The 24,745-nt window shown below is 44.6% G+C and overlaps 1 protein-coding gene across 3 annotated transcripts in view; it reads right to left on the bottom strand.

Annotated features, from left to right (window-relative positions):
* NRBP1 (nuclear receptor binding protein 1) overlaps positions 1-24,745 on the bottom strand; it is a 43,303-nt gene that overhangs the window by 4,105 nt on the left and 14,453 nt on the right. For 2 of the 3 annotated variants that reach the window (XM_037392344.1, XM_037392343.1), the window contains 11 exons: positions 21,441-21,563; positions 20,938-21,039; positions 20,756-20,845; positions 20,204-20,244; positions 18,805-18,899; positions 14,716-14,739; positions 3,338-3,421; positions 3,004-3,062; positions 1,164-1,262; positions 957-1,089; positions 573-675 (listed from right to left, as the gene is read on the bottom strand). In XM_037392344.1, coding sequence (XP_037248241.1) covers positions 573-675; positions 957-1,089; positions 1,164-1,262; positions 3,004-3,062; positions 3,338-3,421; positions 14,716-14,739; positions 18,805-18,899; positions 20,204-20,244; positions 20,756-20,845; positions 20,938-21,039; positions 21,441-21,563 — 953 coding nt within the window. The remainder of the gene's footprint in view (positions 1-572; positions 676-956; positions 1,090-1,163; positions 1,263-3,003; positions 3,063-3,337; positions 3,422-14,715; positions 14,740-18,804; positions 18,900-20,203; positions 20,245-20,755; positions 20,846-20,937; positions 21,040-21,440; positions 21,564-24,745) is intronic. The other variant, XM_037392345.1, reaches the window with a different exon arrangement.

Raw genomic sequence — 24,745 nt, 5'->3', positions numbered from 1 at the left:
TCTACTTGCTCCATACAGATTACTGTCACTTACTTAGAGGAAGCCAGCTCTACAGTTTAAGTGGCTGCTGTGTGTTACTGATAGCTGCCCTAAACAGCCTTTCCCTTTGCATATTGCAGAACAAGCTGCTCTGCTAAGAAAACGCTGAGGAACCATTTCTCCAACATGTCAGACTCCATTTGACAAGCCTGTGATTGGTCCGAGTCACTTCCCCAAACTGTTCAGCCAGGTTTTGCTAAGGGCTGTTCCAACTACAGTGTGTTAACTTCCCACCCCTCCATGTGGGGAACAATTTACATCTCAGCTGCATGGAATCCATTCACAGAACACGGGTGCAAGGCCTTCTTCCACCCAGGAGTTACCCTCCACAGAATTTTCTGTGCCCAGAGAGTGACTGCTTCTTCACTGATAGTGCCATCAGCTCCGTTTTGTTTCCCAGTTAGTGGCAAAATACCAACACTAACTTGTAGAGAAGTGTCCCAAGCAGATCTGTCAGTGCTTGCCCCAGTGCCCTGGCATCTGTTCCACATGCACCTGAGCACCCCCCTCCAAGTATCCCACAGGATACTCACATCATCTTGACTCCTTCCCTGTCCACATGATTAATCTCTGCCAACACTGCACTCATGTCAAGGTTTTTGGTCATTTCTTCTAAAGCATTTTCAGGAATCATATCTATTAAAAAAAAAAAGTTAGAACAACTGCAATTCCTTTCCAACCTAAGAAAAGCAATAAAACCCCAGAGGCTTCAGGCTGTTAAACTCCCGTGCCACTCAGAGCATGCAGGGCACCACAGTCCTCCAGGCTCTGCAGCAACCGCAGCTCTGTTTCACAAGGCCCTGGTCCCTGCCTGTTAAGAGCGGCATGAAGGTCTTGGTTTCCAGGATGCCAGCTGTACTGACAACTTAGCGAAGCTTTGCAGAATGCGAGGTGTGGCGCACTGACTCCATACTCACGCTGATGTCCAACGATACAGTGAGCAGCCAGCAGCTTTAGTGACGGCACCTCAAACAATGCCTGATGAAAAAGGAGCTCCCGGGCAGTAGGACGCTTGCCAGGGTCCTGTTCTAAACACTTTTGAATGAACTCCTGAAAGACAAAAATCGCATGAGACCATGTGCAAGGCCAATCGCCTGCTGGAGTGCTGATCCCTCCTCACTCACCCTCTGCAAGGGGTCCTCCAGCAGCTGGATGGCACTGTTAATGGCCTCCTGGGGCACGTAAGACGACTCTCCATTACCCTGTATTTCCAGCACTGCCATCTACAAACACAAAGCAGCGCATCAGACTTCGCTGAGAATTACTGACTACACTGAACAGAGCTCAAGGAGGCAACTGCCAAGTGTGAGATCACAACAGCCAAGTTGTTTAGTGCTACTTAAGGTCACAGTTTGTGGAGGCAGAGAGAAAATGACCACCTCATTGTAATAGCTCATTTCTAACACCCTAACAGATTGCCAGAAGACCCAAAAACTATGCCAGCATCCCCTCAGACAGTAAGTATCTCCATTCTGAATCTCATGGTCCACTGGCCTGTACTCCTGCTTGATAATTCCCATCCTCTAATGAAGTAGTAACTGGGCCACTGCCAGAATCTGACAGTGTCCCTCCTGGCTGTATGAATAGCTCTGTATTACAGGAAGAAAAGCAAGCACACAATGCTATCCAAAACTGGCTCCAGCCTGCACATACACAAATTCCCAGCTAGGAAAGGCTGGTAAAGGATTGTCGAGAACACCTTAAGAGTCAGCTCAAGCTTTGCTTCCCGAAAGTTGCATTTCCACAACTCTGTAAGTGAAGCCGGAAGAGAATGTATAGCATAGGATGAGAATTCCTTGTGTTGGCTCTTTCTGACAATTTTTCCCAGAAAATACTCCTACCAACCACTCCTATTTCCTAGACTTGGGCTTAGTGATTGCAAGGACAGAGGAACCACTAAGCTGCTAAGGTCAGGTACGTTAGACTCACACCCAACTGCAACCAGCCCCTCTATCAGGTGGAGACAGGCTGGCCCAGTGTCCTGGTTTCAGCTGGGAGAGAGTTAATTTTCTTCTCAATAGCTGGTACAGTGCTGTGTTTTGGATTTAGTATGAGAATAATGCTGATCACATACCGATGTTTTAGTTGTGGCTAAGCAGTGCTTACTCTAAATCAAGGACTTTTCAGTTTCCCATGCTCTGCCAGTGAGGAGGTGCACAAGAAGCTGGGAGGGAGCAGAGCCAGGACAGCTGACCCCAGCTAGCCAAAGGGATATTTCATACTATAGAGCGTCATGCTCAGTATATAAACTGGGGGAACTTGGCCAGGGTGGGCCAGTCACTGCTCGAGGACTGGCAGGGCATCAGTCAGCAGGTGATGAGCAATGGTACTGGGCATCTCTTGGGGTTTTTGTTTGTTTTTCCCTTTTATTTTATTCCTCTCTCTTCCCTTTTCTTTTCTCACAGTTATTCTTGTTGTTAGTATTTTTGCTTCATTTCAACTCTTAAACTGTTCTTATCTCAACCCACAGGTTTTACCTTTTTCCGATTCTCTTTCCCAAGCCAGTGGGGGTGGGGAGCAAGTGATCAGCTGCATGGTACTTAAGTTGCTGGCTAGGGTTAAACCATAGCACCCAGGAAAGTTATGAACTACATCTGTCCTCTCCTCCAGATACCAAAGAAAGAACACGTACTCCCCCTAGAAAGGGAGTTTTGTTCTCTATGTACATTAAGTACAGTTTGCAGTAGTGACTGTTCCCACCAGCCAGTGGGTCAGACTTCAGAACTGGCCAAGACCCGCAGAGTAATAAATTACACATTAGGAATTTCAGAAAGAACTATACATTACTGAGCTATTTACTTCTTAACAAGGATTCCCCAAACACCTTACTAGGGATCACTCCAAGGCAAAGTGCATTTGGTTCAGAGAAAAAAATGCACTTGTTACCAAGCTAACCCACCCATAACCACAGCATCTTCCCTCAAATTTGTCCTCTCTGTCCCATAGCCAGTGTTCCACACTCACCTCCAGTGCACACATCCCAAAGGAGTAAATGTCCACAGCAGTGGTGACATTGGCAACTTCTGTAACACAGAAATAATGCTCTGTTATCAGTCCATCCCTGCATTTAGTAGTACCAGCAGGACCACCTCTCTATTAGGCTGTGATAATCCTGCAGCCTTCTCTCCTGCCTCTACTATCAAAAGACAGAGGAGCTGAAGCATTTAAGCAGGCAAGCAACTCAAAACCACTAATGTGACATTTGTCATGAGTCTATAGCTGAAAACAAGATGCAGAACAGCTTGTAAGCATTAATAAGGCCAACAAAACCAGCCTTGCAGCTGTAGCCACACCATACCTCCATATTCCGGGGCAAAGAAGTGTAGGTTCTTCTGCTCCTCCCGACAGGTCTTCACATGGTTGTTAATTGTGTCCGGTGCCACTAGAAGAAAGTCATGAATACTCAGGATACAGGAAGCCGTAGCCCATCCCCAACCAGATCCCAGGGAACACATGCAACTCCAGGGCCCTGTGGTACCCAAAGGGGCAGCACAGCGGAGTGAAGTTGGCCCTTCATCAGTCCCTCATCTTGGGTCACCTGCCCTGATGTATTTCTCCATTGTTTCCTTGGCTGCAGATTGACTAAGGCAGCTTAGCACTACTCTCCAAGAGCAAACCTGGAGACTACAACTTCTGTCAAATGGGAAGACAAGCTGGGAAGGACTCCCTGTTGAAATGAGAGTCCTGAAAGCACCCAACTTAAATTAGATCCATAGCATTTGTCACAAAGCAAGTCAACTGTAACAGAAGCCCTAGGAACAGCCAGAGATGCCAAGACCACTGCAATTAAGTCACCACCTCAGGGCTCTAGGAGAGGGATAGACCTACAAAGCAACTCTTCCCCATACCAGCAAGGCACTGGTGTCCAACTGCCTCAAGACTGGTCAAGCAAAGCTGCTGAATGGGGAGAGACTACCCAGAGGCCTCCCAGCAGCCAGCACCTCCATAGCAACAACCACAACACACTCAAGAGCTACAGGGAGGGAATAACTCCCAGCCACAAGAACAACAAGCAGAACACAAGTATGGATGTCCCATAAAAGACGAGCCTTTGGGACAGCCACCTCTGAAAAGACTGCAAGCCACTCTCCAAAATGGAACAGCTGGCTCCACCAGGGAGAAACACAGAAGCAGGCAGGGAGAGAGCATCACCGTCCCACCTGAAGCTCTACTTCCACCCTTGAACATGCCCATTCCCACAGTCTCAGGCCCATCTCCCACTTTGGCAGCCTCCTGGACAACCACAATTGGTCCTGTACTGCTACAATGTGGACTTACATGGAACATGCCAAACGGCTTGTATTTTTCCAGCTATTCCTGGATTAGGGCAGGACACACTAAAGAAGATTCCCAGTTGAATGAGACTGAACTAGTTCTCAGCCTCAGAGAAGAGACATTCTCTGGGCTCTAGTGAGACAGGAAGGATCTTCCTTGGTAACTCAGCTCAGCCTCACTGTGTGGCGCATCCCAAGTCATATCACCATATTCAAGCATTGGAAACTGAGCTGGCTCCAGCATCTACTCTCCCAACCAACCATCCATGAGTAGTTTACTGCTTTTTGTTACTCTGCTAGCTCTTACCTTGGGAGTCCAGTAAGATAACTTCATTCCTACTGCTTACCTGTTTACAGACACCACCAGGTCCTTTCAGCTAAACAGCACAAAGCAAAGTAAGCTAAATTCTTTTCTTCCTCTTAAGGCCTGCTCTGCATTTTCCCGTAATACCAACAGTTTTAGATCACCTCTGGCCAGGGCTACACGCAGTCACACCAGTTCTCTCTGCTAGGGACCCTGCCCCAATGGATCATAACATCACACACTAGGCAAGTGCATCAAATTCCTCCCTTGAGCAGCTAGCAGACACCAGGTCCTCCTCAGCTCCCAGATGATGAGCTCTGGACTCCTGTGCAGCTTTGTATTTTGCACTACTAAGTTACTTACAACTGAAATTTGTCCAGTCCCCTAACACCTTCCTGTGCTTCTGGAGGATATCCTGACCTACCTCAATTTCACACATTCCCCATATTTCTATGATCTCATTAATGTTGAGGCTGTTAAGTGTCCGAGGGACTCCAAACCCCTCCAGTGGGGCAGCTCTTTCTGATCTTCTACCCATCCCATGCCTCCAGCCAGTGCCTGACTCTGCACACAGGGTAAATCACACAAAGTTTGTCCAGCAAAACAGGTTCTCATACTGAGCCTTCTGAAGAGGTTCCCAAATATCCACAATGAAGACATCCCGTTAACTTGCTTTTGTCTCTGGGCAGCAGCCCACTGTGTATGTCTGGTCTAGAGGTGGCTACTAAGAGAGGAGGGTCTGTGTCAGGTCTTCTCCAGCAGCTGGATTTCCTCATCATTACTGCTCTTTCCTGTTTCCTCTCTGTAGATGTTTTGGCCAAGGAACCAAGATCAGGTTTAACAGTACTGGCCCCTCCCCACTTTAAGTAATTTATTCTTTTCTACTCAAAAGAACAATTCACCACTGTAAAAACAAACAATTCAATACTGTCAAATGAGGGTTTGCCTTCTTAACAAACAAAAAAAAAACCCCAGAAACAAAAAGCCCAGACACATTCATGACTTTCAGAACTTCTTCTGGAGACTTGTAGGACCTAAAAATACTTCCTCCTAAACCTACAATATACCACCCGATAAGGACAGCTACAGCCCTATGAAGGGCCGGAGACTGTTCACATCCAGAAATGCAATATTGCTGCAGATGCACAGCCACCTGAATACTGTGAAGTTTGTGATCAAGAACAAGTTTTCCCTCAGTGTCCCATACCATTAAGGGTTTGGCATTCCCCCGAGGCCTAGGCTGTAACGCAATCACAGGATCTGGCTGATCCCAGATGTGCTTGTTTTCTGTCTACAAGAACTATTATGAACTAATACTCTGTCCCAGTTTTTGCAGAACAGGGTATTTAAGATGTCAGAAACCCTTCTGTTCTAAAGTCTAAATTTCATATTTTTTTTAATAGAATACTGAATGTCTTTGTGCAGCATATAGTGTACATGAACTATCAGATTATTTTTTTTTGTGAACCTTGCTAAACCTAACATCTATTGCATATATGACAATCTGACTACCATGAGCTAGTGAGACAATCTGGGGATGTAAAATAAAACTTACTAAATAAGTCTTCTATTTGTTCTGCCTTTCTTATCAGTACAAGAGATGGTAAGAGTAAACGGGAACCCCTCTTCAGCTACAGAGGTCTGGCAACCACCACCAAGATGCTGCGGCCAGGGTAGCACTGCTGTCCGGCCTGGGCCAGACCCCTGGAGAAGGGCAGAGGCATCACAGCCTGCCCCGAGAGAGGCACTGTGTCAACAGTGACAGCATTGCAGAAATTCAGCTCATGCCATCAAGTGCTGGATCAGTGTCCTCAGGCAGGAACTCTGGCACGGTACTACCCAGGACAATACAAATCCACCAAATACGGAGCAGAATCAGCCAAGTCAACTTCCAAATGATGTTTTGATTAGCTTAATTTTCCAATGTGTCTTTAAATACTGTGACTACCTCGTGTTGGATGGCAAGGGCCAATTCACTATCTAGCCATTCTGTCTTTTGCTCCTGGACCCTGTTTAAGAACAGGGATGAGGCAGTGTTCAATCACAAAAAGGCATTATCCAAAGAAACCTTAGCCTGTGACATAACACAGGCACTCCCACACCAGAAAGGCAAGTACAATGGCATCCTAGTCCAGTCTCCATCTGTAATGGCTGTCTGCACTTCACTGACAATATGTTTCTCTGCATCCAGGTCCTACGGACACTGTGCAGTGGCACCCACATTCCTGGAAAAAGCTGAGCTTGCACTGTCAGTGGGAACTTCCAACGCAGACACACACAAAGGCAGTTTTGAATTTGCTGTTGTAGGTCATCCAGGAACATGGCCTTTCTAATATACTGGTCCTTGTGCCTCCAAACTAGCAGAATCACACTGAAATTCCTCAACATGTTTTTCTGTCACTGTTGCAGAAGCTGGCTCTGCAGCTGGATTTATTAGCCACACTTAACAAGCCTTTTTCCTGTTCTAGCAGTTGATATCACAGCTCATGTGCAGCTTGGCTGGAAGTCACATGCATAACCTTGCTCTGTTACTGCAAAGCTGAAGCAATGCAGCAGTAGGGCAATGGCATAAGACTACCAGATTCTTCACTATATGCCTTAGAGCTAAGCAGAGACAGCCTCACCAGACACACGTCTGTTCCATTCATCACTGTGACAGCAACAACCTGCTACTGAAGGCAACTGAAAAACTCCTCGTAAGCACATTAAACAGGGCAGACAAAAACCACTGCTATACCTCATGACAATATTTTAGAAGATGCGACAAGAAACCGGGTTTGGTCTGGTCTAATCACTATTGTAGGTCTGTCACTTTGGTGTGCAAGCCACGTAGCACAGAAAGAAACTTCAGAGGAGCTTCACCTGAGCACACATTTTAAAGCAAACTCTTAACTGCACAAGATAAGAACACACACTTTAAGGTACCTCTGACACAAGCTCTTCTGACCGATTCACACATAGCTGCTACCCACCATACACATACATCTAGTGATGGCTCTTAATTCTGTGAATGCTCAGATGCATAAAGGCTAAGGACAGTTATCTTAAGCAACAAAAACAATGAAGGTCAAAAAGGAAAGCCAGATCACCAACATTAACAACAAACATGCCTTTCTCAGCCACAGAGAAGACAACAGCAAGGGGCAGACTACGAGACATAGCACGACATGACTGATCATTCTGGTAGCCGAACTCAATCTGACAATAAAAACAAAGAGAAATAATCAGCATTACTACAGGAACACGCAAAGCTTGCTAAACTTTTCAAACCCTCAAGGACATGCTAGAGCAGGAGCTCGCCAGTGTAAACTGACAACGCTGAGCATGTATTGGTCAGTGGTAGTGTCAGCCAAGAACACATTTGATGGTATTACTTCCCAACTCCCACCACTGGCAGGTTTTAGCAGAGATGCCCAATCACACAGCCACCTGCCCTTTTAAACACTACATGTTGCAGAAGACGTTTCTTCTTATCCTCCGTCTGATTCATACACACCTTTGTTCTGCATTCAACACTTCCTCCTTGCAAGTAGGAAGGACACTCTGCCCAAACATCCTTCCTTTCCTCCCAAAGTGGCCATTGAGCCACTCATCCTCTTGCAAGTGCCTAAGCTTTCTGCAAAGCAAGAGTGTATTACTCCAGCCTTCTAGTAAACTGTTCAAGTACACTGTACTCCCGATTTCAGCAGGCTTAAAAAGCAGAAGAAAGCAAGATAACAACAGGAAGGATCAGCAGCTAACCTTTAAGATTAGTCCCAGGCTTGCTACGCAAGCTAGCAACAGGGTACAATTAACCACCTTACCTATGCTGCACTGAACCAGCACTACAGGGACTCAGATATAATCAATGGAATGAAAGACCATCTGTTTGCAACCATAAAGGGATGGCCACAGGGCCAGGATAGGTATAAGGCCACGATAGGTATAAGGCCACATTATTAATTGCTTACACTCATATGCTCAAGACATTTTCACTGTTTTAAAAGAGTGTAAGACTACACAAAACCAAGACATTTCACTTTGCACACAAATAGGGTAAATGCATTTTTATGAGGGAGGACAAAGCCTAGAAAATAAGGAACTAGGAGGTTACTGGAAACAAAAAGAAACATGCAGCCGTCAAATAGAGTCAATCAGGAAAAGCAGTGGCAGGTTTAAGTTGATCAGAGAATACAAGCATCCTGCAGATCTGTATCAGGGATTGTACACAGTGTTTGCAAAGTTATTTGCAACACTGAGTCACCAGGAGCAAAAGGGTTTTATTATTTTTAACAGTTGAATATCTAATGCGATGAAGGGGCAAAGAGGTTCAGTATATGACAAGCTCACTACATACAGCTCCCAGTGCCAGGTAACAGCCCCCCAGCTGCTTACATCTATGTTCACTCTTGCCATATCCATTGACATCACTTCTGAGTAGTATACCTAATCTTGGCTTAAAACACTACCCAGATTTTACTTCAGAGAAAATACTGATGAAGCAGAACCAGTGGTACTTGCAACAGAGAGCCAATATATAAAAAATTCATGGACTTTGAGAGAGGTATCCTTCTCCACAGAAATTAATATAGAATCGTAAAATCACAGGGTGGCTCAGGTTGGAAGGGACCTCAGGAGGCCACTCTGTCCAAACCCCCTGTTCAAGCAGGGACATCCAAGGCTGGCTGCTCCACACTGCTTCTGAGTAGCTCCAAGGATGTATGCTCCATCATCTCCCTAGGCAACCTGGGCCTGTGTCACCCTCACACCAAAAATGTGTGATTTCCTGATGTTTAGAGAGACCCTCCTGGCACCCATTTAGGGTCCGTTGCCTCCGGTCCTGACACTGGGCACCGCTGGCAGAGCTGCCTGCGTCCCCTCGGCACCCTCCCGCAGGTGTTTATGGACACGGATCCAACCCCCTGAGCCTGCCCTGCGCCAGGCTGAGCAGTCCCAGCTCCCGCAGCCTTGCCCCAGAGCAGAGGGGCTCCAGTCCCACAGCATCTTGGTGGCCCCTCGCTGGACCCTCTCCAGCCTGGCCGTGCCCCTCTCGGATTGGGGAGCCCAGCACTGAGCCAGCGCTCCTGGGGTGGCCTCTCCAGGGCTGGGCAGAGGGGAAGGATCCCCTCTCTCAGTCCTGACGGAAATATTTTGCCTAATGCAGCCCAGGATATCATTAGCCTTCTCTGTGGCAAGGGCATAGAAATAAATGGAAGGAAGATAACACAGTATCACATTTCTTGTGAAGTGGTGGATGATATTTTTATGCTTAAGTAAAAAAGCATTGTTTTAAACTGACATGTTTGACCATGTCCACTACATGGAAGCAGGAAGTGTGAGTAGACAGAGCAGTAAACGCAAGACTGTAGACACAAGAACAGACAAAGAGGACCTGTAAGATAAGTACTTGTCAATCCCGGCTGCAGGCTCTTAAGCAAGGACTCAGTAGCTTATTAGCATTTTATCTGGATGAGTTCATGATACAAGCAACTTCATTCCAAACAAAGCATGTAGGAGATTTGAAATCTGCGTACAAAACCAAGTTCTAAGCTCTAGACCAGAGGAATGAAGGTTCCATGGACTGGGCAAACCCCTGCTTGGGTTGCATCATCTGACTGCAATACAGTATTTACATAAAAAATATGAAGGGGCAGCAGGATTGCCATTCTTCCTCAGTTTTCAAAACTGAAGCAGCAGATCACTAACTAACTGCAGTAGCCTCACATCACAGTGCAAGTTACATTCAAACAGAAAAACAAGAAAAGACATTCACTGAAATGCTTGGGAGCAAGCTACTCTGGGGGAGTCATTTACTCCCAAAAGACAGATGTGCACTGAAAAATATAGTCCACAAACATGACTATGAAAATTATTTCATGTTTTGAGCAGTTCTTAACAGAAATTTGGATTGAACCAGTATAAACACATATTCAAACAAAATGCAATTGGGGTCCACAAGTTTGTGTATTTCAAGTTTAACTTCCCCAAATTTCAGACTTCACATCACAGATTACCATTGTTTCACAACATGCCAAAATGAAGCTGTGCAAGGACCTTGGAAGACTTAATAAACCGAAAAGCTCACCCCATGAAAGCAGAAGCCAGAGTGAACACACTACTTGGCCCACATGCCTTAAGGCCTAAATCACAGAATTGTCTAGGCTTGAAGGGACCTCTTGAAAATACAGGTCAACCCCCCTGCTCAAGCAGGGTTAGCTAGAACAGGTCACCCAGGACCATGTGCAATTCAGTTTTGAGTATCTCCAGGGAGAAAGACTCCAGAATCTCTCTGGGCAACCTGTTTCAGTGTTTGATTACCCTCTCAGTAAAAAAAAAAAAAAAAAGTATTCTTGTTTTAGATGAAACTTCAGGTATTTCAAATTGTGCCCACTGCCTCTTGTCCTGTCAGTGGGCACTAGAGAGAAGAGACTGGCTCCCTCCACTGTCTCTCATCAGGTATGTATATTTATACATACTAAAATGATCCCCCCCCCCCGAACCTACTCCTCTCCAGGCCAAACAGTATCAACTTTTTCTGCCTCCCCTCGCATGGACAGACACTCCAGTCCCTTAACTATCTTCAAGGCCCTGTGCAGGACTTGCTCCAGTAGGTCTGTATCTTTCTTGTACTGTGGAGCTCAGATCTAGACACAGCACTCCAGACATAGTATCACCGGTGCTGAAAAGAAGGATCACGTCCCTCAGTCTGCCAGCAATGCTCTTCCCAAATAGCCTAAGATGCTGCTGGCCACCTTTGTCAGCAGGGTCCGTTGCTGGCTCATGGTCAGCTTGCTGTCCTCCAGGACCCCAAGATCCTGATCTGCAGAACTCGTTTCCAGGAGGTTAGCCCTGAGCATGTACTGGCACACAGGGATGTAAATACCTGCTAAGTTTGTATTCAAGTGATCTTTCAAGAACTGGCATGTAGGAGTCTTCAAAAATGTCAATGTTCCACATGCCGTCAGTCAAAGGACCCCAAAAGGACAGGACATATGCAACTGCCATACTAACACTAAAATGGGTAAATGAAGACCTGGATAACTATAAGACATGTCCCCTGATATATCCTGGAAATGCACACAAAGACAGAGAAAAAAACCCACAATCCAACTAAGCTAAAGCAGCAGGCTCCTTCAATGCAACAGAAAAAAAGAGTAAGTTTGACCACAGAAAATGCAAGTTCTCATAACTCGCAGCACTAAAATGGGAAATTCAAACTTTCTAACAGATCCCCTTTAATTGAAAATTACAACCAGTCTAGAAGATAGTTGTTTTCTGGTGTTTTCATGAATTATATGACTCACAGCAGCACAAAAAAGGTATACTAAGCAAGGAAAGCAAGCACATGAAGCAAGAGCCAGCTTTTAAACCTTCTGCAAAATAAAAATGAGAGTTTATTACTATCAAGGCATAGCAGCAGATAAACCTGTTAAGTATGCATTCCACTTGGTGACTTTGCAATGAGGCCACCAAAGGCACCAATTCTTATCACTAAATCTGACTTAAAAAAAACCAAAACACCACCCTACCCTCGAATGCACACATTAAATCATAACACACACACACATTCAGTCAGGTGTTAGTTGCAATTTCAAAAACTAACTACAGCAATTAGAAGCCCACTGATGGTCACTTACCTATGACTGCTCTTCCTGCCTTGAGGAGTGTGCTTATATACAAAATCAAGGCAGGTCTCTGGTAACCATTTTTGCTAATCTAGCAATCTTAACAGCAGCTAGATTGTGAGATGCCTGTCAATTTTATTACAATTAGAAATTAACCTTGTGCTATTCCATCCAGTTTGTTGAACAGTTTCTCAAGAACAATCCAGGTGTGAAGAATCTTCACTTTATGAGAGGCTTTTACACTGCTGGGAGTCTCAAAGACAATACAGACCAAGGTGAGACGAAGCCTTCAAAAAAAGAAAAAAAAAGAAAAAACCTAACCTGCATACCGCTTTGGACTTTCTGAACCATTCTGGGCAAAAAGAGTTGCACTCAAAACTACTCATCTGCTGGATCTCATTCCCAGCAGCACTGGTAGTCAGACACAAACCTTTTCCTCTGCTTGTGAAAGCCTGCCTTAGTTTTGCCAAGTTTCTAAACAACTGAAAATGCTTGGCTTGGTAGAGGACATGCTCTACACATAAAACTGTGCAACTAGAAGCTAAACTACATAAATTCCTGTTAAATCTTCCAAAAGGAATGCCAACATGGGTGAAGAAGTTTTCCATTTTTACATTAGATTTTTCTGACCACTGATTTCAGCTATCCATTATTTTTTCTCCAAACCAAACCTTAGTTAAAACACACAAACAAAAAACCCCACAAATCCAAGATACCCTAGTAACGCCTATTTTATTTCTACATCACCTACTCAGTGTCTCAGGTGTCTGTTAAGGATATGAAAACCACCATGACAAGTCTTTAAATACCAGGTAACAAAATCCAAGAGTGAAGTAATGACTAAAATAAGATCAGTTAGTTATGAAAGCATGTCACTCACAACCTTATTAGCTCAATGCTCAAGCAAAACAGAAGCCTTATACCCTATATTTAGTGTTTTCAAACCCAAATCACTGTTCAAGATCTAAGGATTAAACCATTTCCAGCTCTCATATGAACAGTAACTAGTAATACAACAGTAATGTTAAAACAAGTTCTCAAGAAACCAGCCAAGAAAGCTCAGTATTTCTAGGCCATCTGATGCTGTTTCAGCACAAGCTAGAAACCACAACATCTTCTTAAGCCTGGAGACCACTGGCTGAGGCCCTTCTTGCCTTGCTAGAATGACGGCATTTTGTTCTGCTTGCAGCAGTGACTTGATTTCTGAGGAATGGCTTGCTAATCTTAAGCCTTGTTGCCATCGGTGTGATTGAAGCCATGCTGACACCCAGGCTCAGTCACGTTCCCGCTCTCTGGGTTTGTTCCTGGACCAGTCTGGCTGCTGCTGCTGCACCTTGCCTCTTCCACCCCATAAAATCAGCCTGCTGCATGCGACTGCCACAGCCCAACTTGCAGCACTCTGATCAACAAGTTGTCACCAAGGAAATCTGTCCTCCTAATGCTACATGTCCTGACTGCACCAACTTCCCCATCAGCTGTGTAAGGTCCCAGATTTAACTTTTTAAGAGAGCCTCTGCTCTGCTGGCAACGCAGAGCAGCGTGCCACATCCTGCTCCTGCAAACACTGGGAAGGCACAGAACCCATGTGGACAGGCCCTTCCCTTTCCACCACTTCCAGCTGATGGCAGGTTCTCAACTCAGTAGAAACACACTCTAACCACGGAGAACAACCCTGATGGCAAAAAATAAAGTAATTACTTTAAATGTAAATGTGGCGTTCTATTTAATGGGCTTACAAACTGCAGCACCCAAATCCTTTTCTAGCCCCCGCCACCCCAACTCCCTCCTCATATGCACAAGTGTCCCCAAATACAGAGCTTTGACTGGGGAAACATAAACAGTAAACCTTTACTTCACAATCAGGGACTCATTTGGGTGGGATGTCCCTCTGGCCATCAGGAACCAGGCACATTCACTGAAACATTTATCTTAAAACATCTAAGGAGTTAAAACTACAAGCAAGCAATTGGATAGCCAAGCACAAAGCAAAGGCTAGTCCAGGTCTGGTGCCCAGCCAAATCTAGCAGAGCAGTAGCAGGAAAGAGTCTAATGTATATGGAAAGTTCAGCTGGGAAGAGCTCAGAACAACGCATCCGCTTGGCTTGACATGCAGGAGCCAACATGCACTAGGGTCCATGGACTAGCACACTAAGAACAAGGAGAGGAAGAGAGCTAACAACCAGGAGACTTCACAAAGGGCAGTGCTCCCTCTCTGTAAGGCTTTGGCTGACAGCACAAGGAACAGTTCACATTCCAGCACAGAACACAAGGTCTCAAAGTGGGACGCACCTAAGCCAAACAGTTTTACACACCAGCCTTATAGCAAGGGAACACTGTATAAATAAATTAAGAGAGTGTGTATGTTTGTGTGTGTTACAAATAGATATACACACACATCATATATATAAATATATATATACACACACAAAAATAAAATCATGTACGTTACATATATAGTGGTAGTCACATCACAGGAGCGGAGAAGTTTGCTCACCATTAGCAAATATCCTATGAAAGACTGTTGGTAACAGAGCAGCCCGTAAGCGGGAAGTAAAACGAGATAGAAGTCAATGAGTTGATGAAACAGCAAGCAGTTAACATCGATAAGAGACAGCTAGGTCAGAATCATGGCAAAACATGGACAAGACTGAGAATCTGGCCTGCCTCCAGCCACCTTTTTAAAATATACATAAGGAACATTAGTATTTCTAACTGAGAACCAGAGGGGGCAAGGGGGACGAGACACACACCTCTGACCAAGTAGACAATTATAGCCAACTCTGAGGTTAAGAAGCTGGAAATTCTGCTCTTTCTGCGAGTGCTCTACAGTCCCTTAGCACTCCATTCAGCAAACTACTACCTTCCCCTACATCCCAGCAGATTCTCCTGGGCACAGATCTTGGCAGCAGAACCCATACTTACATACCTAGCCACATAATTTAATAGCAGAGTTAATACCAAGTAAGACTCAGTCTCCCAGCACCTTGGCCTGGAACTGAAAAGAGACTCTGGACAGACTGCAGTTAAGCATATAAAGAATCCTAGAGGTCAGATATGTCAGAGACAGGAAAGCATATGCATCAGCCAAGTGCCTGGAGGCACTACTCAAAGATACACTACCCCAACACTAAGCTTGCCCCTATCCTCTACTGGAAGTCTCACTCGGCACATGCTAGCATGTTGCCCTGTCTCAGGGGCGCCAGAAGACACTCTACAAGACACTCCAGTATGAGGCCTCAGTTCTGTTGGGGCACTCCAAGAGCTGCCCAAAAGGATTTTCAATTCAAACCCATCAACTCTTTCCACCTGTGACTGGCTCTTATACTTCCAATGAGAATTACAAGAAACATCTCTCAACATTGCTGAACGCCAGCAAGCAGCAGCAGCAAACACCCTGTCTAAACACACAGCTCTCCTTCACACTCAGAGTACCTTCAACCTGACACAGTAAACATCTTGCAACATGCTCCCTTCGCAGGTCTACTTGTTAGACAATACAGGTACGCACATATGCAATGAGGTGTTACATGGGGATCCTGGGGAAAATTACACAGAAAACAGCTTGGACCTCTCACAAGGAATGTTTTCATCTGACCACAACTCCAGAAAGCAGCTGGAACATCTAAGTCTCTGGGAACACCAGTGGCAAGTTTAAGAACTGTAGGTGTCTTTCCTATCCTCATAACAAGTTCTCCAAAGCTCTCCATTCATGTGACACTTTTCCTCCTGAAATCTATTAACCCTGCATTTTATGGCACTGGGGAAAAAAAAAAAAAGTAAATTAATGGATTATGGATGGCTTTGGCATTTAAGCAGTATGAGAAATCCTCCCTCTTTCCCACTCCCTTTTTCTTTGACAGATGACACCCAGCAAAAAAAGATTTCATCCCTCTTCCCAAAACTCAGTGCAATAGCAACAGCAACATCCTACTACTAAATTAATCTCTCTTGTCCCTGAAGTGCACAGGTGGCTCTACAAAAAAAAAAAGAAAAAAGAAAAAAGACTGATCCAGAATTACATGCAGAACAAGAAAAACAGCAGTTAGTCCTGTCAGTGCATGTGCTTCTGCAATCTGAAGTAGCAGCAAGGAGTGATGGGCAGAAGGGTTGCTTCTACACCTAAACAGGTGTTACAGGAACAAGTACGTATCAGCCGTTTCCGATGCAACACAAGTCACAGGCACTACTCTTTCAGTACTTCCTCACTGAGCAGACAGGAGGATGTTCTGCGGAACACAGTAGCAACTTTCTGTCCCCAAATCTCTTCCACACATTCAGCAAGTATTCCCTTTTGCTTAAAGTAGAGCGAAGAGGAGCTTTTGGGAGCATAGCCCAGAATGGTGCTGGGGACAGATATGGTATCAAAGAGCAGATCATAGTGCACCGAATCATTGTTCCCCTTAAATCCATGAGAATTACTGCCCTGCTCATTTTAAGTAAACACAGGAAAGTTTTCAGATACCAGCCAGCTGTAAGAAGTAACTACATGAAGCAATAAACATGGGGGTCACTGACAATGTTAGGCCAAAGTGACTATTGCTCTGGGGCCTGAATGTGAAAATAGCCTGTCTGGCTACTGGCACAGGCAGCACTACTAGAGAACCTCAAGCTCAAATACAGCCAGCAATTCTGATGATGTAGTTTTGAGTTTCCTAGTTGGGTGGACACTAGAGCAACAAGAGTACATTCTGCAACACCAGCAGCTTTAATTCCAGCTTGCACTGGAGCCATAGCTTTCACATCTGGAGGATTCCTCTTCTAATCACAAGTCCACTTGTGCTCACTTCCCTTTTTTAAGAAAGCACCAGTTTAGTTTCCTAAATAAATCACTTCACTTCTGAACACAAGGTGAGCAAGGCAGGCTACAACTGCAAAGCAGAAGAAAGTTTTTTTCAGGAACAACTGCAATTCAGCACTGCTCCTGCACAGCCACGCTCCCAGCACATGTCCTTTTCTCACTGAGGATACAGTTGTTACAGCACATATGCACCCAGCACTCCGAAAGAGCACACCATTCTAATTGCCTCTGTCCCTCCCACCATGCCTAACAGCAGCAAAGCTCTACAGAATTGGTGCAAAGGTGTAACTCTACTTGAGGCAACTGTTTGTGACACACACTGGAAGAGCCACCTTTATTCATGACAGCCTCTGAATAGCAGTACTGGGAGTCTGAATGCTCTTGAGAATGTCACGTTTGCTCATCAGCAGAGCCTCCCTCTTGGAGAAAGCCATGGCTCTAGATATCAACTTCGAGTGGTTTGTTTCTACAGACAAAGTGCTGGCTACCAATAAGAGAGACTGCATCTCAATACTTTTAAACTAAACTAGAAAGAGAAGGATCTCTTATGTACTCGAGTCTATTATAGACCTCCTGTAAGTGGCCTGAATTCAATGCCAGGGAGCCAGTTGCGTTTGCCAGCATACAGGTATCAGATGTACACAACTCTTGGAAAATTCTTCCACCTGGACAAAGTCAACGAAAGATAATAAAGTGAACCCCATGATGTCATCAGTCTGTGTGAAGAGTAAGTCACCAAGTTTAAAGGCAGAGAACCGAGTGTTCCTTCTGTCATGCAGTCTCCCTGGGTACAAGCACATATCAGAGGTTTGTTACAGGGAATAGAGACCCCAATTCTGGAACAAAAGAGGCAACACAAGAATTCTTTGATGGAGAGGAAAGCTAGAGGTCTTCAGGTTGTGGAGAGGCTACTTTTAGATGACAGATGAAGCACAGCACTCCTTCCTGTACACTGCCAACATCAAACCAAGAATTCACACAGACAAAAGCCTACAGTACACACTCCTCAGGTTTGAGAACACCTGCACAAGTTGGAAAACACATAGCAAATCTGTCCCTTGAAAGGTTATGTCAAGGTACAATATAAAACATCCCAACTGCAGACAGATTTTGAGAGACATAGGAACAGCAAAGGTGCAAAAGAACAGAGCATGCAAGGATGTACTGCACTGCCAGAAAAATCATTTCTTACTTATGAGATAAAAGATTTCAGCACAGCATAGCTGCCTGAACAGGGCACGTCTTTGCCAAACAAACTCAAGGCAAACCAGCATCCTATAGTCCAGGCCAAAGTGAATGATGCTGGATGGGGATGCCAAGACAAGCAGCTCCCTGCAGCCAGAGACTATAAGCTTGATGATAAATGTTGGTTGCTACAAGAAACACTCACTGCCTCACTGGACACAGCTCTCAAAGCTTCACAACACTTGGAAGAGAACCATGTGTGTATTACCATGAAAAAGACTGCAGGGGAGATAAATTTAAGGATAATGTGCATACAGAACTTGAGAGTTTCAGCACCATTTCTCGGGTCAGTCCCTTGAGATCAAAAACTGATGAAGGGGCTAACAAGGGAAATAGTATCCAGTAGCAGTCTCTCCTGCACCTGAAGGTGGTCCAACCAAAAGTGAATTCAACTACCAATCTCTGGCAAAACTGATGTGGAGGTGGAGGAACATGTGTACGTACATACATGCCTAACATGACAGATAACCTTGAAAGGATTAGGTGCCTTTGTTTGCACAGTTTGTCTCATAGGCAAGTGTCACCTCCAACAAGCCTTACCTGACCCAATTTTGATCAATCCGTTGTGCTGAATGAAGATGGTGTCGCAGGTCAGGTTACCATGGATGATTGGGGGATCACAGGAGTGGAGGTAGCTAAAGATTCAGAAAAGAGCACTGGTCAGAAGACTACTGAGGCTGAGGCCAGGAATCTCCCACTCCTTCATCCCTTCCCTCTCTCAAGCAACATCAGAAGAGAACAGGAGGGTAAAGGACACATGCCAGGGATTTACAGTAGCAGGGAGGTACAATTAAGTGACTTTAACATCAGCCTCTAGGCTAGGAAAGAATCATGAAAATTAAGCAATTGTCTCTAACAGACAATCTCCAGAACATGGGGGAAAAGAAAGCTTTCTCTGATCAGTTCCCAAGAAATGCAGGATACCAAGGATAAAGAAACTATTTCATCCACCCCAATACTGCTAGATGGATGCTAACAGCCTCCAAATTTCATACCAAAAATATTACAGCCTTATTCTGACCCTACTCATAGGGCATCAAAAAGGCACTCAGTGCCGTACAAACATATCGGTCATGTTTTCCAGTAGGCACAAATAAAGCCTTTCAGTGCTAGGGTCCCAGGTATATATGAGGCTACCTGTTTTCGCACCTCACTCTGCTTGGTTTTATGTTGGCAGCCAGCACAAATAAGGACTGTCAGCTCCCAAAAGCTTATTAGAACCCCAGCTATTCATCAACAGCTACATTTAGCCAAATGGCAACAGAATTTTCTCTACGGAGTGCTCTGACATCTGGGTTATTGCTCTTCTGAGGCTATTACTAGCTACACACCAAATCTGACTCAGGTAGAGAAGAGCCTTTAAAACCAAAACAAAAAACCCAGATGCTATTCAACTGTGTCACACTAAGATGGCTGCAGAAGATCTACATCAAGAAACATATAGATCCACACAGGCTTCTAACAACAATCACACCACAATAATTATGAATTCACTGCATGCTACAGGGCTGCAGCCTGCCAAAACTAAGAAAATTTTCCTCACTTCCCTCATGTGGAATTTGATTTCTTTGAGAGTTCTTCGCAACATCCTCTTGGCCACGGTTAGATCCACATTATAAAGCTGGATACTCTGGAGAGCTCCCTGATGCTCAGCTCCCACACTCACTATGTCACAACTGCTGGGATCTAAAACATACATTGCACTGTGTCTCTATTTTAAAGGCTCCAACATTGTCTAAATGAAGACTCTGGGATTGTTATAGGAAGTGCCGCTGACACTCTGCAGACCGTGACTGGGATAAGAATCAGGCTGGGTGACTAAAAGTGCTCTCCAAGCTCCGTTCCATGAAGCTTGCTAACATTTAGCAGCATGTATGTTTACAGCTTTTAATATTCTAGCACAAAAGAGGCCACACCACAACATCAGTGACTTGCATACCTGAGAGCAGAAAGGATCTGGGTACACCATCGCTTCCAGGCCTACAGACACAGGAGCAAAAAGGATAAAAATCATTCAAGGAAGAAGAACTAATCCCTAGTTCTGCGATTCATACCCTGTTCATGTGAAGGAATATATTTTCCATTCTGTGGCATCTTAGCCTTCACCCAGTACATGTGTGTAGCAAAGTAAGAACTTAAGACAATCAGTACTCACATGCTCAGTTTAGTTTCTACATATCTGTATAGGTCAAGAAATACACCTCCCCTCCTAACTCCTCTCATGCACAGACACCTTCCCTCTTTCCTGTATGCATACATGGAAAGGGATGTGCCTGTCACATCATACATATGAAACTGCAGAACTGCTGGAAACAAACAGAACAGCTGTCCAGAAGAACCTGCAACTAAACTACTTTACAGTAATCAAAAGGAATTGCAGCCACATGTTATCACCAGGTTGCCTTCTCATCCATCAGGATCCTCTGCTGAGCTCTCCAGACACTGATGGCACTAAGCAAACACAGGCATACATGAAAAAAAAAGTAGTTACCTTTTCATTCATAGTTTTGTGGTTTTTCTTTGTCTTTTTCAGGAACTGTTTCAAGCTCCCTGAAGACATATATTCAGTGATGAAGATCACCTGTAAGAGAAGTATGAGACATTATCCTCTGCTTCACGATTACCTACAGGACATACAGTGAGAAACCCCAAAAGACCGTTTGCTTTACTTACCCTGGCCTTATTCTCCTTCACATCAGCCCAGTATTTGTGAAACTTCACAATGTTCAGATGTTCCAGCTGAATTAAGTTGTCAAACACCGCTTTGACTTTTTCCTTAACATCAGAAAGACAAAGACATGTTACATCAGGGACCACATCAGCCTGTATCTTACTTTTTTTCTTGGGTCTTGGTCCCCTTAAACACTGTACACTTCAAGCCCCTATGCTAAGAACAAACAGTATGTGATTTCATCCTACACCGCAACTTAGCTGAGCTTGGTTTGATCACCAAGACTAAATCAACACAAGAGCCCATGGAAATAGCACAACAACAGTTGTGCACTTTTTCTGTCACATTTTCTGCACAGGCCAGGCTTAAGCTGAATTTGCTACATTTGAGCAGCACAGCACTCCAAATCTAGCTGATAAACCACATGAAAGATCACCAATATCTATAATCCCACCCTGGTGCAAGGTATGTTTCCCACATCCTGCTGAGAAACAAACTGACTTACTTCCTGAAGCTTAAAGTTCTTCCGCTCAGAAAACTGAACCTCATTCCAAACAACTTCCACACCTTCCTCTGTATCCATGGCCAGGTAAGCGCTATCAATCCCTGGGACATTGCGCTGATTCACCTGTATGAGCAGGATGGAGAGAGATGTGAGTTCTAAGCCAGCAAGACCAGATCATTAGCATGCCTCCTTCATTTGATTATTATGAACTTTGCATATTAACTTTTAATTAAACAAGCATTCCAGGACAGGACTGTGCACATATATTTCAGGAATGGGACACACCCAAACATGAGTACATTGTAGGCCACATAACCAGCAAGCCCTGGGCATATCCGAGGGAAAACTACTTCTGCACAAAGGCTGTTTTATAGTAAAACATTAGATTTCTATGTTTCGTGATATCTGTAGTTAATTTAACCACAAAAAAACCCACCACCCTCCAACTGTACAAACGGGATACAACAAAAGTCAAGAGCTCAGACATAACTTTCTGGAGGAATTTTCTGAACGGTGGTAAGACATGAAACTCAAGAGGGGAAACTGATCCAAGCAGAGAGAACCAAAGGGAAAGTTGCAAGTTGGGAACACTTAGGAACTGATTATACATTGAAACTGCTACAATAATTTCTTTAGTTAATAAATGCAAAAGTTCACCCACCACAAGTACATCTGTACCTAATAAAGACATAGATGAACACTAAGAAAGCAGCAAGGGGAGAGGAGGGGACCTGACAAAGCAAGAGTTCAAAGCAGAGAACAGCTAGGGCTGTGGAAGCACTTAATGCTAAAAGACCTGCATGGGTACAAGACAAACAACACTCCCAGAAGTAGTGTTTACCATAATACTGTTTTTCCTCAGACATGTAGCAGTATCCAAAGATGTACATGTGTTCCCTTCCTCCAACATCTAGAGCATCTGTTGTTCTGCAATGCCTTTTACAGCTCTTTCACAGGCATGCAGAAGTTACAGTCATAGTTAAAGTCCTGCACCAGGCAATGCACAGTGATCAAACCAGATTCCTATCTCAAACTAATCAGAGAACACAAAGAATAGAATTTACCTTCTAAGTGTCAACCATCAACCATTGCTATTCGCCATCAGCTGGCCACATACCCAGGATCACTCCACTTTCAGCTGACCCAATTATCCCCTTGAGGTAAAAGCTAATACAAAGATTTGGCCAGCAAACCCAGACCCATCTTCCACTTGTATTACCTTGAAGTCCTGGCTTCACAGCTTTTCCTATTCGTACTGTCTCACCTACTCTTCCCTCACTAGGGACCCCATCAGCATCCCATTTGCTGGAAGCTTCTTTCCATATATAAGGGCTTCCTCAAAAATCCTTTCCCCCTTGGCAGACACTTTTACATCATCAAATTTACTCTATTTCATCTACAGTGTTATGCTAATGAGAATTGATGCAAATGTTCTGCCACCCACAACACTTAAATGAATTGAACACTATACAATAGTATTGTGTTATCAGTAATTTCCTAACTAATAAAACTAAATAAGAGAAAGAGACTAGTTTCCAATGGACAGTGCTTTTAACTCTGGCAGACTGGGTACAGACTAAAAGCATCCAGCTGACCATACTGAAATGCAAGAAAACCTAGGGCTTGTACGTATAAAGAAACTCTGCTGTAGGAGGTAGGTACCAAGAAGAACTTGAGGTGACCTCAACAATCAGCTGAACATAAGCTCCTAATACAATGCATAATAACAAGGACTAACACAGTGACAGGACATGCACACATGAGAACTGTGAGCAGAGAAAGGAGTCCACTGAGGTAATAAGGTTACTGTTGTATAATATGAACTAAAAATGTTTGCAGTATAAATACCTGTTCCTTGGACACTAAGCTGGGAACTGCTATTGACTCTCTTGATGGACAAGAGGCTTTGCAGAGGGATCTACATAGATGGACATACTGGGAAATTAAGGGCGTGAAATGGAACAAGTCCAAGTGCCAGATTCTGCATCTGGGAGGGAGTAACGCCAGGCACAAGGCTAAACTGGGAGAGGAGCAGCGGGAGAGCAGCCCTGCAGAAAGGGGCCTGGGGGTGCTGGTGGGCAGCAGCTCTCGAGGAGCTAACAGTGAGCCCTGGCAGTCCAGAGGGCAAACTGCATCCCGGGGGCATCAAACCCAGCCAGTCAGGAGAGGGGCCTGTCCCACTGTGTTCAGCGGTGGTGCGGCCTCACCCAGAGTGCTGTGTGTGGTGCTGGGCTCCACCGTTTGAGCAGGATGCAAAAGACCTTGAATGTGTTTGGAAGACGACAAGTGAGCTGGTGAAGGGCTGGAAGGCATGTTCTGAGAGGAGCGGCTGAGGACTCTGGGTTTGTCTCATTTGGAGAGAGGCAGGCTGAGGGGCGACCTCATTGCTCTCTGCAGCTTCCCGAGGAGGGGACATGGAGAAGGAGGTGCTGAGCTCTTCTCCCTGGGATCCAGGGATGGGACGCCAGGGAATGGCTCAGAGCTGTGTCAGGGGTGGTTCAGACTGTACACGAGGAAGCATTTCTTCGCCGAGAGGGCGGTCAAACCCAGGGACAGGCTTCCTGGAGAGATGGTTGATGGCCCGAGCCTGTCGGTGTTTAAGAGGTGTTTGGACAATGTCCTTAATACCGTGCTTTAGCTTTTGGTCAGGCAGTTGGACCAGATGATCCTTTTAGGTCCCTTCCAGCTGAACTATTCTATTCTACCCCATCAGTAGCCTGACAACTTAGATTGAAAGCCAATCAATATAGGTAGGACTCTTTTCTATGATCTTCCAAGGGAATTCTAGCAGGCCCAATGACATCCAATGTTCTGAAATCGCAGATGACATACTGCAGTGACAAATGACTGCAAGAACAGTACAACCAGAGTGACATAGATTGCTCAGTAAACTGAGCAGTAAATTATTATGATAAAACCAGATGCAATGGACTGACACAGGTAGGAATATAGGCCACAATTAAAGACAACCTGAGCTACAGAAAATAACTATTGAAAACAATCACAAGAGAAAAGCAGCTTAGCATGAACAATCCCATTCTCTTCCCACCCCCTGCCTCCTGCACAACTGAAGGTCGAAAGGTCTGAGATTTGATTTAAGGAGACATTAATCATATTTACCATAAGAACTTGTTTTTGGGGTTTTTATATATATATATATATATATACACACACACACACAGATATCAACATCTAAATACCAGACAAGGTCTGTTATGTTTCATCATTAAAGAAAGCTGAAAGACTGAAGATAATTAAGGACAGAACATTTACTCCTTCAAATTTCAGTATAAGAAATATCTTAG

Source organism: Falco rusticolus, chromosome 6 (assembly GCF_015220075.1).
Source record: "Falco rusticolus isolate bFalRus1 chromosome 6, bFalRus1.pri, whole genome shotgun sequence".
NCBI lineage: Eukaryota > Metazoa > Chordata > Aves > Falconiformes > Falconidae > Falco > Falco rusticolus.
The sequence above is the reverse complement of the archived record's forward strand: the minus strand, read 5'-3'. Positions and strand labels throughout refer to the sequence as shown.